Genomic DNA, 14,296 nt, shown 5'->3' on the forward strand with positions numbered 1-14,296 from the left:
GGCCTTAACATCAGCCCCACCAAAACTAAGCACCTGACTGGGTATTTTGTACCATCGGACACTCCACCCACACAATTCTCAATCGGTGATGGGGCAGTTGTGGAGAGAGTGGAGAGTTTCCCATACCTGGGCAGTGTGCTTATGGCGGGCTCCAATTTAACAGCAGAGGTCTCACTCCGAATCAGTCGAGCGGCAATATATTTTCATCGGTTGCGTAACACTGTGTGGAAGCTACCTGGTCTGTCGCTCCGTACGAAGCTTCAAGTCTTGTCGGCTACAGACATTTCTTCCCTTCTCTACGCTTGCGAAACGTGAACCCCCCTAATGGAGCATCTTCGCCGGTTGGAAACATTTAGGCTGGCCTGCCTACGATCCATCCTGGGTTTAACCAGGCTGGATTGTGTGAAGAGCTCACAAATCATTGAAAGATCTAGGCAAGGATGCGTTGGCTGGGTCATGTAGCCCGCATACCCAGCCACTGCATGCCTAAACAGCTTTTTTTCGGCCGGATCGAGGGGGCTAAACGGGCGCAGCACAGGCTAGAATTATTTTATTATGTTTTATTTTCATTATTTTATTACTTCCCTTCTACGTGACTTTACCGAAAGAATCAAGAAGATGAATCCATGCAGTCACGAAAGCTTTAAATCGAAAGAAGAAGAAAAACAAGAAAAACAAGATTTTTTTTCTTCCAGAAACCCTTTTCGACGCCGTGATGTAGACGTGCGCATTGTGAGCCTTCGTGGATCTCCCAGCGCCCGGCTATCTCGGGAATCTCTTTGTCCGCGATCTGCCCCCTCGACTCACCTGTAGCTACCTGCGGCACAATTTGTAAACAAACCCCAACCCACCACCCCCACCCCCACAAAGACAAAGATCCCCCTATAGCCTGCACAGACTGTTGGGGCAAGTGCTGTTTGCAAGCACCTATGAAGGTCGGCACGGCACACGAGGGGGTGGGTGGCCAACACCACGCCCGGCCGTCTTTGTCTCCCCAGTGACGATGTTTACACACCGCACCAGGCACTCATTTGAGGCTGAGTCGATCTAGGAGGGGCAGGCCCAGGACCGGTTCAGATAATCGTCACTTGGCGTTGGTGGCCTGGAGCGGGAATCGAACTCAGGTCGCCGGGTTCGTAACGCAGCGTAGCGCTAACCGCTGCACCACCGCTCCCCACATCCCCACCCCCTACCCTCCCCTACCGCCACTCGTGGGTTCTGGTTCTAGGTAGCGCGTTGGCTGGGCTCCTCGCTGCCATCCGACCACGTCCGTCGCTTCGGGCGACATCCCCTCGCTGGGAAGGCTCGAATAATTCCACACGCGTTTATTTAAGAGTTACACTAATTATTTATTTGTAAAAACAAAAACTCGCAGCTAAGCAAAGCACGCTTCGTTATAAAGAGATGGATCGGGGGGGTGGGGGTCACAGCTGTTGGAGCACATCGCCAGATTCATCACCCAGCGCGGTATTTACCAGGGCGGCAGGTATACCCGAACCGCACCTGCAGACCGCATCTCTCTCACACTCACTGCCAGATCAGCGCGGTGAAGTTTGGTGAAACAAACCCCCCACCGCTCCCTCCGCCGCAATGCTCACAGCCAACATCAGTGGTAAATATTTGAACCGGTCCTGGAGTCCCCCCCCCCACCCAGGCACTCCCACCCCTAGGTCGACTCAGCCTCAAATGAACACCGTACCTGGTGCGCTGTGCAAACATTGCCGTTAGGGAGATACAAAGGCGGCCGGGCGTGGTGCTGCCCACAGCACCCCCGTCGTGTCCCGTGCCGGCCTTCCCCACCCCCTTCCCCCCGTTGGTCGACTCAGCCTTAAATGAGCACGCGGTGCGATGGTGGAAACGTTATCAGCCCTGGGGGGGTGGGGGTGGTGGGGGAGACAAAGGCGGCTTGGAGCGGTGCTGGCCACGCGTGCTCGCTAGCGGCAGTCGCCCGGACAGGTAAATCCTGAGTGGGGACATTGCAACTTCCTCGTCTCAGCAGGTAGTCACAGCTGACCTTTGCCTGTGATGCGCTCACTCAATGGATTTCTCCACTTAGCTGGCTGGGACTGGCTGGGGCTGGCTGTGGTGCACGTTGTGGTTGTACATCTTTCGCACCGCACGTGGACAGCAGTTGCTGATATGGAGGCGCGGGGAAAGGGATCGGAGGTGACGACACGGCGCACGGTGCGAAAGAAGTTCGACACGCCAAAGCACGCGTTGACTTGACGCACGACTGAGTGGAAATCCACTCTTGTGTCGGAGGCTGTGATGACACTCGTGTGTGCAGTGAACTTGTGTGTGTAGTGAACAACTCTTGTGCACTCTTTGGTTCACTCGGTAAAGTCACGTAGGTATAAAATAAAACACGACGTTTCGGGCGCAACACAAGCGTCCACCTGATGACGGACGCTTGTGTTGCGCCCGAATCGTCGTGATTTATTTTACTTTCTACCTACGTGACTTTAGCGAAAGAACCAAAGGGTATGGATTCCTGCAGTCACGAAAGCTTCAAATCAAGATTGAACTCTTGTATAGTGAACTGGTGTGTGTACGACGTTTCGATTGCAACACAAGCAATCATCATCAGGTATAAATCTCTTTATACGTGACTTTACCGAAAGAACCAAAGAGTATGGATTCCTGCAGTCACGAAAGCTTCAAATCAAGATTGAACTCTTGTGTAGTGAACTCGTGTGTGTTGTGAACAAATCTTGTGTAGTGAACTCGTGTGTGTAGTCAACAACTCTTGTGTAGTGAACTCGTGTGTGTAGTGAACAAATCTTGTGTAGTGAACTCGTGTGTTTAGTGAACAACTCTTGTGTAGTGAACTCGTGTGTGTAGTCAACAACTCGTGTGCGGCCCAACGGCACTGCGCGCTGTCGCCATCGTGGCGGTCAGGGTTTAGGGGCTTCGGGGGTATCGACAGGAGAGGAATGTTACATAACGACCACAAAACAAGCGGCGGATGGGAATGGGACACCTGGAGCTAAGGGGCAGGGCGAGGCTCAACGCTGCCCCACCCCACACCCCCCACATCGCCTCTTCCACTCAGGAGGTCGTGGGTTCGGTCCCGACCCTGACGCCTGCTGCTGTATATTTGGAGTTTGCGTGTCTCTCTTTCTCTCTCATCATCATCACGGTGGCTAGGAGATGTTAACTGCCTCGCCTGGTATACAGGATGTAGTAGGCTCGATCCCGACCCTGACGCCTGCTGCTGTATATTTGGAGTTTGCGTCTCTCTCTCTCATCATCATCACGGTGGCTATGAGATGTTAACTACCTCGCCTGGTATACAGGATGTAGTGGGCTCGATCCCGACCCTGACGCCTGCTGCTGTATATTTGGAGTTTGCGTGTCTCTCTTTCTCTCTCATCATCATCACGGTGGCTAGGAGATGTTAACTGCCTCACCTGGTATACAGGATGTAGTGGGCTCGATCCCGACCCTGACGCCTGCTGCTGTATATTTGGAGTTTGCGTGTCTCTCTTTCTCTCTCATCATCATCACGGTGACTATGAGATGTTAACTACCTCGCCTGGTATACAGGAGGTCGTGGGTTCGGTCCCGACCCTGACGCTTGCTGCTGTATATTTGGAGTTGGCGTGTCTCTCTCTCTCATCATCATCATCATCATCACGGTGGCTAGGAGATGTTAACTACCTCGCCTGATATACAGGAGGTCGTGGGTTCAATCTCAACCATGACGCTTGCTGCTGTATATTTGGAGTATATTTTTCTCCGGATTCTTCCGGGGTATTCCCCCCCCCCTCCAATATTTACTGTAGAATGAACGCCACGCGTTGAGCAACTATTTGGCTGCCGCTATTAATTTCAACACGACGATGACGACGACGATAACATGCCCAGTTTCGTTGGAGAAATCATTGGTTGATAGCCAAGGTCGCTTCTGGAACAAAATGAGCAACGCAGCAGTTCAGTAGCGAGGCCCTTACACGCTGGGAAATGAATACAAAACAAGTTTTAATTAACAAAAAAATGTCTTCTTTCTAAGCCAACCGGGAGGGGAACGGTGCCACCCATGAACCGCTTGGACCGGCACCGCCCGGAATTCGGGAGCGAAGCAACTCCCCAACTATTGTTGATTCACCGATTGATTCATTCATTTACTCACTCCAGTCGCTCGCTCCATTCATTCACTCCAGTCACTTGCTGCAGTCATTCACCACAGCCACTCGTTCGCTCGCTCGCTCCATTAATTCACTCCATTCGCTCACTCCATTAATTCACTCCATCCATTCGCTCACTCCATTCATTCACTCCAGTCACTCGCTCGCTCTATTCATTCACTCTGTATTTCTCTCCTATCGCTACTATAACACCGAACTACCTCTCGGCACCCCTCTCCCCCTCTCCCTCTCCTCCCCACCCCCCACAACGGAAGTTAGAGGTGTCATAGGACGTTGCGCGAGCGTGAGAAAAGTTCAGAAGTGGTTATCGCAAGACGAGGTGTAATAACTCGAGTCGCGGCCACTGAGCTAAAGTCCGTTTAACGCGTAGTGCGAATAGGAGTAGTCGGAATCGTTGTCGGATTAAGAATTGTAGTAGTAGGAATTGTAGTGGTAGGAATTGTAGTGGTAGGACTCGTAGTGGTAGGAATCGTAATAGGATTAGGAATTGTAGTGGTAGGAATTGTAGTGGTAGGAATTGGAGTGGTAGGAATTATAGTGGTAGGAATTGTAGTGGTAGGAATTGTAGTGGTAGGAATTGTAGTGGTAGGAATTGTAGTGGTAGGAATTGTAGTGGTAGGAATCGTAATAGGAATAGGAATTGTATTAGTGGGAATTGTATTAGTGGGAATTATTTTAGTGGGAATAGTAGTAGTAGTCACCCCCGGTCAACATGTCAGCTGAACTCCGGTCACCCTGTCAGTCACCCCCAATCAGCCACCTCCTGTCACCTCGTCAGCCGCCCCCGGTCACCCCGTGAACCTCCTCCGATTACTCCGTCAGCAACCTCCCCGGCCACCCCTTTGGACCCCGTCGCTAACGGCACTTGCCCCAACAGTCTCCTAAGGCTACACAGGGGATCTTTGTCTTTGTGTCCGTGTGTGTGCAGAGGGAGCGGTGGGCTAGCGGTTGGCGCGACTGCGTTACGAGACCCGGCCCTGCTCACGGCCAACACCGGTGACGATTATTTGAAACGGTTCTGGGCCTCACCTAGGTCTACTCAGCCTTACATGAGTGCCCGGTGTGGTGTGTGTAAATATCGCCACTGGGGAGACAAAGGCGGCCGGGCATGCTTGCTGGCCACCCACCCCCTCGTGTGCCGTGCCGGCCTTCATGGGGCGCTCGCTAGCAGCACTTTCCCCAACAGTCTGTCTCAGGCTACACGGGGGATCTTTGTCTTTGTGCGTGTGTACGTGTGTGTGAGGAGCGGTAGTGTAGCTGTTAGCGCGCTGCGCTACGAACCTGGCCACCCGGGTTCGATTCCCGCTCACGGCCAACATCAGTGACGATTATCTGAACCCGTCCCGGGCCTCTCCTAGGTCGACTCGGCCTCAAATGAGCACCTGGTGCGATGTGTAAGTATCGTCACTGAAGAGACAAAGGCGGCCGGCCGTGTTGTTGGCCACCCACCCCCTCGTGTGCCGTGCCGGCCTTCATAGATGCTCGCGAACAGCACTTGCCCCAACAGTCTGTTCAGGCTATACGGGGAATATTTGTTCTGCGTGTTTGGGATGAGAGCCGCACAGGTGGTGCATCTGCCAGTCATCTCGGTGAGTCAACCCAGGGCACCCTGGCTCTGTCCCCATGACCTCCTGCCGGCAGCGAGCCGTCGACGCCTTGCACGTGGCCGCGAGGCTGCTCTGCGGTGACGTCAACCGTCGCTTGGTGATGAATGGCGCCCGTTGGCATTTGATGGGAGCGGTAGATGCGTTGGTTGGCGCGGCGCTCCGAAACCCGCGGCGATCCGAGTTCGATTCGGCAACGCGAGTTCACCCACCCACCCCTAACCCACCACCCCTCCCCGATGAAGTTTGGAGAGAGGCTGAACGGAGTTCGTGAGAAGTCGCAGGCACGCGCCTCCTTGTTGTGGACGCCCCAACGCAGAAGATCAAAATCCACGGGGGGGGGGGGGGGGATTTGATTTTCCACGAAAGCTGCTCGCGCGGTCCAACCTCAAAACCGCATCATCCACTGCACAAAGCCAATGGCAGCAGCGACGCTCTCTGGCAGTGTGAGGTCTGTGCGTCATCCAGAATAGGGCCGTAAGAACAACGCGGAACGACGCCACAGAACCCTATTATTATATTTATTATTATATTTATTATTATATGTATTATTATATTTTGGTACTGGCAAAGGAGGTCTAATGATGTAGTTGCTTACCCCGAGCCCTCGTTACTTTAATAGTGCATTGTCTTTGAGCTGTGCGCCTTTTGGCGTCCTCTGGTCTAGGTGCTAGACGAGGCTCAAAATAAATCTGGTGTGGACCAATCACTTTCATGGACAATGCATATATTTTCAGTGTGTTTTTTCTTTGCATTTTGACCACAAGTATTGTGGTTAATGCAGACATGATTCCTTGTAAAAAGGTTTTAGTTATGTTGCCAGAAAAAAGGGGAAAACCCCTATTATTATATATAACCTTGTTGTAACCGCTCTCTCGTTGGTTCAGCAGTTCCACTGCTGGATTATATTTTTTCCGTTGAGGACGACCGCTTGTGTTGCGATCGAAACGTCATGATATATTTTATTTTATACCTACGTGACTTTACCGAAAGAACCAAAGAGTATGAGCTCATGGCTCGTTTGCATCACACGCCGAGTCACAATCTCAACAACATAGACGCATATATACTCATAGAGATGCATATAGACTCATAGAGATACATGGAGACTCGGTTAAACGTGGACTAGTTATTGCCCAATCCAGCTGACTCAAGAACGTAATTAACTAACAAAGACAAAGAACCCCGTATAGCTTTCACAGAATGTAGGAGCAAGTGCTGTTAGCGATTCACACTTAAATATTGACTTAAAGCTTTCGTGACTGCAAGAATTCATATTCTTGGGTCTTTCGGTAAAGTCACGTAGATAGGTTCAAAGAAAATAACAAAAAAACTACGACGTTTTGATCGCAACACAAGAGTTTTTTGTAATTTTCTTTGAACCTATCTACGTGACTTTACCGAAAGACCCAAGAATACGATTCACACTTATAAATATATAGAGGTACATAGAGACTCATAGAGATGCATAGAGCATCGTAGAGACTCGTAGAGAAACAGAGACTCATCGAGATACATAGAGATATATAAAGACCAATAGAGATACATAGAGACTCATATAGATACATAGCGATGTATAGAGACTCATACAGACTCATAGAGATACATAGAGACCCATTGATATGCATAGACTCGTAGAGATATATAGAGATGCACTTGGATATATAGACTCATAGAGATGCATAGAGACTCATACAGACACGTAAAGATACATTGAGACTGGGTTAAAAGTGGGCTCGGTATTGTCCAATCTTGGTCAGCTTGCTGAAAAAAATTATTAACTAACAAAGACACAGATCCCCCGTATAGCCTTCAAAGACTGTTGGGGAAAGTGCTGTTCGCGAGCACCTAAAAAGGCCGGCACTTTGGCACACGAGGGGGTGAGTGGCCGCACCACACCCGGCCGCTTTTGTCTCCCAAGTGGTGAAGTTTACACACCGCACCAGGTACTCATTTGAGGCTGAGTCGACCTAGACCCAGGACCGGTTCATGAAATGGATGCAGGTGTTGGCCTTGAGCAGGAATCAAACTCATGTCGCTAACCTCTACACTTCCGCTCCGCTAATCTAAGAAGATCAAAGACACACGCCAGTTCTTCATGAGATGTGAGTGTGTAAGTGGGTGAGTGAGTGGCTGAGTGAGTGGGTGGGTGAGTGAGTGGGTGAGTGAGTGGGTATGGGAGTGGGTGAGTGAGTGAGTCGTTGAGTGAGTGCGTGAGTGAGTGCGTGAGTGAGCAGGTGTATGAGTGGGTGAGTGAGCGGGTGTGTGAGTGAGCGGGTGTGAGTGAGCGGCTGTGTGAGTGAGTCGGTGAGTGAGTCGGTGAGTGAGTGAGTCGGTAAGTGAGTGAGTCGGTGAGTGAGTGAGTCGGTGAGTGAGTGAGTCGGTGAGTGAATGAGTTGGTGAGTGAGTGGGTGAGTGAGTGGATGGGTGAGTGGATGGGTGAGTGGGTGAGTGAGTGGATGAGTGGGTGATCGAGTGGGTGATTGAGCTTGTGGGTGGGTGGATGAGTGAGTGAGTAAGTATTTGTGGGTGAGTTAGTGGACTCGTTTGCATCCCACTCCGAGTCATAATCTAAACAACATTCAACTCTCACAGAGGACGTGCGCGAGGGGAGTATGGGGGAGAGAGACGCTGAGACTACCCGCTGGTTACGACTATAAGCGAGGGAGCGAAGTTGTACGCCTGTGTGTTGAACTTATTTCGCATCTCACGCAACCAACAGTGCTAATCGCGAAGGACAAAATATTTCCGGATAAGTCGGTAACAGAACCAACATAGTTCTCGATAAGAGGGTAACAAATAACAGGAGCATTCTGCGTGACCGAGGGCAGTACTGGCGAATTGGTGATCGGCGAAAAGTCGCCGAGTTCGCTCGCTCGCTCTCTTCACCCGCATTGGAGAGGCGGAGACTTGTAGTAGACGTAGCAGATCCCCAGGCACAGGAACACGGCGAAGATGAAGAGTACGTGAGATCGAGTCGGCAACATGGCGTTGCGTGGACGAAGTCCCCGGGGAATCCTCCTCTCTCTCTTATCACCTCGGGAGCGTCGTAACCCCGCGTGGGTGAGTGGCGGGAGGGGGGAGTTGGGGGAGTTGGGTGTCGGTGTGAGGTCGGAGAGAGGAGTGAAGTTGTAGAGGGAGTGTGGTGGTGGGGAGGGGAGCGAGTGGCTGAGATGTTGCGGAGGGGGGTGGGATTGATTTGGGTGGGAGAGGTGGGTGAGTGGGTGGGGTGGGTGAGTGGCTGCGATGGGGTGTGTGAGTAGCTGCGATGGGGTAATAATAATAGTAATAATAGTTCAATTTATAACGCGCGCAAATTTGCGGACATAATGGTCGCAACTCAGAGGCGCGGAGCCAAGCTCAGAGTCGCTCGAAAGCATGATTGTAGAGGTGAGTTTTTAAGTCTATCTTGAAGGAGGCGATTGAGTTGATGCTGCGAATGTGCAGAGGGATATCGTTCCAGACTGTTGGGGCTACCACCGAGAAGCGGCGCATAGACATGACCATCCTGGATCTTGGTATCAAGAGGAGGTCGTGAGTCGCGCTGCGCAGGCATCTGCCGTGTGCTGAGTTGCAAGTTAATAATGAAGAAAGGTACGGCGGACAGACAGATATGAAGGCGTTGTGGCAGAGGCAGGCGCACTTGTATGTGACCCTACTGGCGATGGGTAGCCGGTTGAGAGCACAGAGACAGGCTAGAGAGTCGAGACAGGGATGAGTGTGGGCAATGACGACGCGTGCTAGGTTTTTTGTAGTCTTTGATGTTTCTTTAGGTTGCCAGCGGAGGTCCGGACTAGGACGAAGTTGCAATAATCAAGGCGAGACCCAACTATGCAACATGCCAATGTGTTGGCAATTTCAGTGGAGATGAGAGGACGTAGGTGTCTGAGAGCCTTCAGGTGAAAGTTATATGAACTGATGATATGGTTGGTTTGATGGTCGAAGGATAAAGTTGAATCTAGGATGACACCGAGGTAGCTGAAGTGGTCGGTGAACCTGATGCTGTGACCGAAGATGTGTATGTGTGCTGGGAGTGCTGATGAATTGAGACGTTGCTTGGTACCTAACATGATGGCCACTGACTTTTTCGGATTAAGTGCTAGGTTGTGTGCAATTAACCATTGTTGCAAGGTGGTGGTACATTCCGAGAGCCTCTAGAATCCAGATGCATTGCTAGAATCGATGGCGGTGAATAGAATAGTGTCGTCCGCGTATGAGTGGTGCTTAACACCGAAGCTTGCCGTGAGCCGGCCGATCTGGAAGTGTAGGCTGTGAAGAGCAGGGGACCTAGCACAGAGCCCTGGGGAACCCGGCGGTTTATTGGGTTCGCTTCCTATTATCGCCGCTTCGTTAAAAATTTTGCGACGTTGGCAAAGCCATTACACGTTCTGACTGGCAAAAATCAAAGGTTTAAGTGGGGAGCGGAAGAGTAAAAATCTTTTATGGCACTTCGGGACCACCTCGCCACGGCGCCAACGCTGGATTACCCAGATTTCTCACAGCCGTTCATCCTCGATACGGATGCTAGTGATATCGGCATTGGGGCCGTTTTGTCGCAACGTAAGGACGGGGTAGAGCGAGTAGTGGCGTACGGCAGCCGGGTTTTGTCCCCTGCGGAAACACGCTATTGTGTGACAAGACGGGAACTTTTGGCAATTGTTCACTTTGTCCGATTGTACCGGCCGTACCTGTATGGACGGAAATTCCTAGTCCGCTCAGATCATGCGGCTTTACAATACTCATTGAAATTAGATCAACCGTCAGGCCAATTGGCTAGGTGGTTGGAATCGCTACAGGAATTTTCCTTTGATATTACATACAGGAAGGGGACCCGTCACACGAACGCTGACGCGCTCTCACGGCTGCCGCCCCTTCCTCAGTGCACTTGCCTGACGGGCACGCACCGCTGTGCGGCACCAGCCACCTCGCCTTGTCCGGTTATGGGGGCGATAGCGGATGAGGATGCAGGGGCGAAAGCGAAGGAGGACGACCAGCAAGGGTCGGTGGACACGGATGATATCTTACGGCTACCACACGCGGTCTGGCTACGTGAGCAGGAGGCTGATGCCTCGCTGTCTCCGCTACGGAAATTGATAGGGAAACAAAAATCTCAATTGGCGGGTTGGAAATGGCAGATGTTCCGAGGCAAGTCGGGATTGTTAATGTGTACTGACGGGTTGTCTGACCGACCACGCTTGGTGGTGCCTACTTCGCTTCGCTACGACCTGCTTCGTGCTCTGCACGCTGATAAGTTGATGCACCTCGGTGTCCAAAAGACTTTGGCCGCGCTGCAGAAGGATTTCTTTTGGGCCGGTATGACGGCAGACGTCAAGGACTTTATTCGCTCATGCCAGGACTGTGCAAAGAGGAAGCCGCCTCGGAACCCCTATGTACCACCGTTACGTTCCATTGAGGTGTCCCGCATTAACGAATTGGTTGCTCTCGATATTCTGGGCCCGTTTCCCCCGTCGGCGAGGGGCAATAAATACCTTCTCGTCGGGGTGGAATATTTTTCTCGATGGCCGATGGCCTGGCCTTTGCCCGACCAGACGGCAGCATCCATTACCGACGCTTTCTTGAACGGGTATGTCATGGACAAGGGGGCACCTGAGAGGCTGCTCACAGATCAAGGGCGGAATTTCTCTTCCAAATTGCTTAAGGAAGTTTGTGACGCGTTGGGTACGAAGAAAATTCGCACTTCTCCTTACCACCCACAAACAGATGGTATGGTGGAACGATTCAACCGCACCCTCTCGGCTATGCTTTGTCACACGGTCAGTGAAAAGCAAACCGATTGGGACCTGCACATACCAGGCGTCTTAGCGGCTTACCGCATGGTTCCACACACGTCCACGGGATACTCACCATTCTTTTTGATGTATGGCCGTGAAAATGTTCCACCCATCGATGTGCAATTGGGTGAGCCGAGTAAGCGACCGTCCCGTTCCTTGCCTGACCACGTGCGTGACTCGCTTGAACGAGTGACGGAGGCGCGAGAGGCTGCCCGGTGTGCGACGGCCCGTGCTCAGGCAAGGAACGAACGTTATGCGCGTCAATCGCATACTCTCATGTCTTGGTCAGTGGGGGACCGGGCGTGGCTCCACTGCCCCCAGGTACCGCCGGGCACATCCCCCAAGCTGCACAGGCCGTGGCGAGGGCCTGTGACACTAGTGGATGTTCGGAACTTGCAGAGTATCCGTGTTCAGTACGAAAATCGGCGGTGGTATGTCCACTCCTCACGGCTTAAACCCTATGTTGACGCACGTGTCGGCCCTTCATCCCCACTAGTTCACCTGCCGGGTTCCGTCGAGCCGACCACGCCGATTGTCACATCCATTGATCCCAAGGGGGACTGTGTTGTGCCTCCTACAGATGAACAGGTTCTGAGGGCTGAGGGGGCCCCAGCCGCCCCCCCTCCAATGAGACCTGCCCTGGACGTGACCGAGCATCAACAACCTACTTCTTCTTCGAGCCTACCACCTCCTGTCCATCCGGAAGCAAGGGGATCATGCGCTGGAAGCGGAGGGGGTCCCGCGTCGCGTACGCGGTCGAAATCTCTTCCGTTTCGTTAACGTTTGATCGTTCGTTTATTTCCCTGTTGTTACTGCGCTGCAGGGGCGCCCTAATGTATGTGGTGATTCTTGTTGTATGGGTGATTTTTTTAAATGTTGTTGGGCGCAGGGACGCCGGTTCACCCTCGTTTCGTTAAATGCACCTTGGTGCCCTAATAATGTGTTCGGAATTGGTTTATCACCCTTTCCCAGCCGAGACGGCTACTTTTTTTTCACCGGGGGGGGGGGGGGGGGTGATGTAATAACAGCTATAGTGGGTTCACGTGGGGGATTGGCTTGCCGGTCCTGCTTGTAGCCAATAAGGGTCGAGATAGGGAGCGTGGGGCCGGCGTGATCACGGCATGTCATCAGGGGTGATTGGCCCAGCCATTGGGGCCCCAGCTAATGGGGATCCGGATAAGAGGCGTGGTCCCGGGAGTGACAGGGAACCATCGAGAACGGTCGAGATTGCCCATGGAGGATTGGCTGGGGGGACCACGTGACGAAGGGATTAAGAGGGAGGAGAGAGGGATGATCGGGAAGAGACGGGGAACTGAACGGGGTGAGAGCCACGCGTGAGCAGGGCTCCGGGTGCCACGTGCGCGGTGGGAGTTGTGGGAGTCTGCCGCTCTCCGTTGTCTGCCAGCAACGGAGCGTGTGGGAACAAGTGTACCGTGAAGTGAAAATAAAGAAGACCTATTCCGAATCCGTCTCCGGAGAATTATTACACGTGTGTACGTGTGTGTGAGGAGCGGTAGTGTAGCTGTTAGCGCGCTGCGCTACGAACCTGGCCACCCGGGTTCGATTCCCGCTCACGGCCAACATCAGTGACGATTATCTGAACCCGTCCCGGGCCTCTCCTAGGTCGACTCGGCCTCAAATGAGCACCTGGTGCGATGTGTAAGTATCGTCATTGAAGAGACAACAGTCTGTTCAGGCTATACGGGGAATATTTGTTCTGCGTGTTTGGGATGAGAGCCGCACAGGTGGTGCATCTGCCAGTCATCTCGGTGAGTCAACCCAGGGCACCCTGGCTCTGTCCCCGTGACCTCCTGCCGGCAGCGAGCCGTCGACGCCTTGCACGTGGCCGCGAGGCTGCTCTGCGGTGACGTCAACCGTCGCTTGGTGATGAATGGCGCCCGTTGGCATTTGATGGGAGCGGTAGATGCGTTGGTTGGCGCGGCGCTCCGAAACCCGGGGCGATCCGAGTTCGATTCGGCAACGCGAGTTCACCCACCCACCCCTAACCCACCACCCCTCCCCGATGAAGTTTGGAGAGAGGCTGAACGGAGTTCGTGAGAAGTCGCAGGCACGCGCCTCCTTGTTGTGGACGCCCCAACGCAGGAGATAAAAATCCACGGGGGGGGGGGGGGATTTGATTTTCCACGAAAGCTGCTCGCGCGGTCCAACCTCAAAACCGCATCATCCACTGCACAAAGCCAATGGCAGCAGCAGCAGCGGGTAGCCGATGCAACAAATGGACAGTAAAAAACGACGCTCTCTGGCAGTGTGAGGTCTGTGCGTCATCCAGAATAGGGCCGTAAGAACAACGCGGAACGACGCCACAGAACCCTATTATTATATTTATTATTATATGTATTATTATATTTTGGTACTGGCAAAGGAGGTCTAATGATGTAGTTGCTTACCCCGAGCCCTCGTTACTTTAATAGTGCATTGTCTTTGAGCTGTGCGCCTTTTGGCGTCCTCTGGTCTAGGTGCTAGACGAGGCTCAAAATAAATCTGGTGTGGACCAATCACTTTCATGGACAATGCATATATTTTCAGTGTGTTTTTTCTTTGCATTTTGACCACAAGTATTGTGGTTAATGCAGACATGATTCCTTGTAAAAAGGTTTTAGTTTTGTTGCCAGAAAAAAGGGGAAAACCCCTATTATTATATATAACCTTGTTGTAACCGCTCTCTCGTTGGTTCAGCAGTTCCACTGCTGGATTATATTTTTTCCGTGTAGGACGACCGCTTGTGTTGCGA

The 14,296-nt window shown here is 52.3% G+C and overlaps 1 protein-coding gene across 1 annotated transcript in view; it reads right to left on the bottom strand.

The window, feature by feature from the left end:
• Window positions 1–8,850, bottom strand: part of LOC144950260 (alpha-2,8-sialyltransferase 8E-like) — a 98,307-nt gene extending 89,457 nt beyond the window's left edge. Inside the window, exon 1 of the mRNA XM_078880322.1 lies at window positions 8,642–8,850. Coding sequence (XP_078736448.1) covers window positions 8,642–8,739 — 98 coding nt within the window. The 5' untranslated portion in view covers window positions 8,740–8,850. The remainder of the gene's footprint in view (window positions 1–8,641) is intronic.
• Between the last annotated feature and the right edge of the window lie 5,446 nt (window positions 8,851–14,296).

This window comes from Lampetra fluviatilis, chromosome 57 (assembly GCF_964198595.1).
Source record: "Lampetra fluviatilis chromosome 57, kcLamFluv1.1, whole genome shotgun sequence".
Taxonomy (NCBI): Eukaryota; Metazoa; Chordata; class Hyperoartia; order Petromyzontiformes; family Petromyzontidae; genus Lampetra; species Lampetra fluviatilis.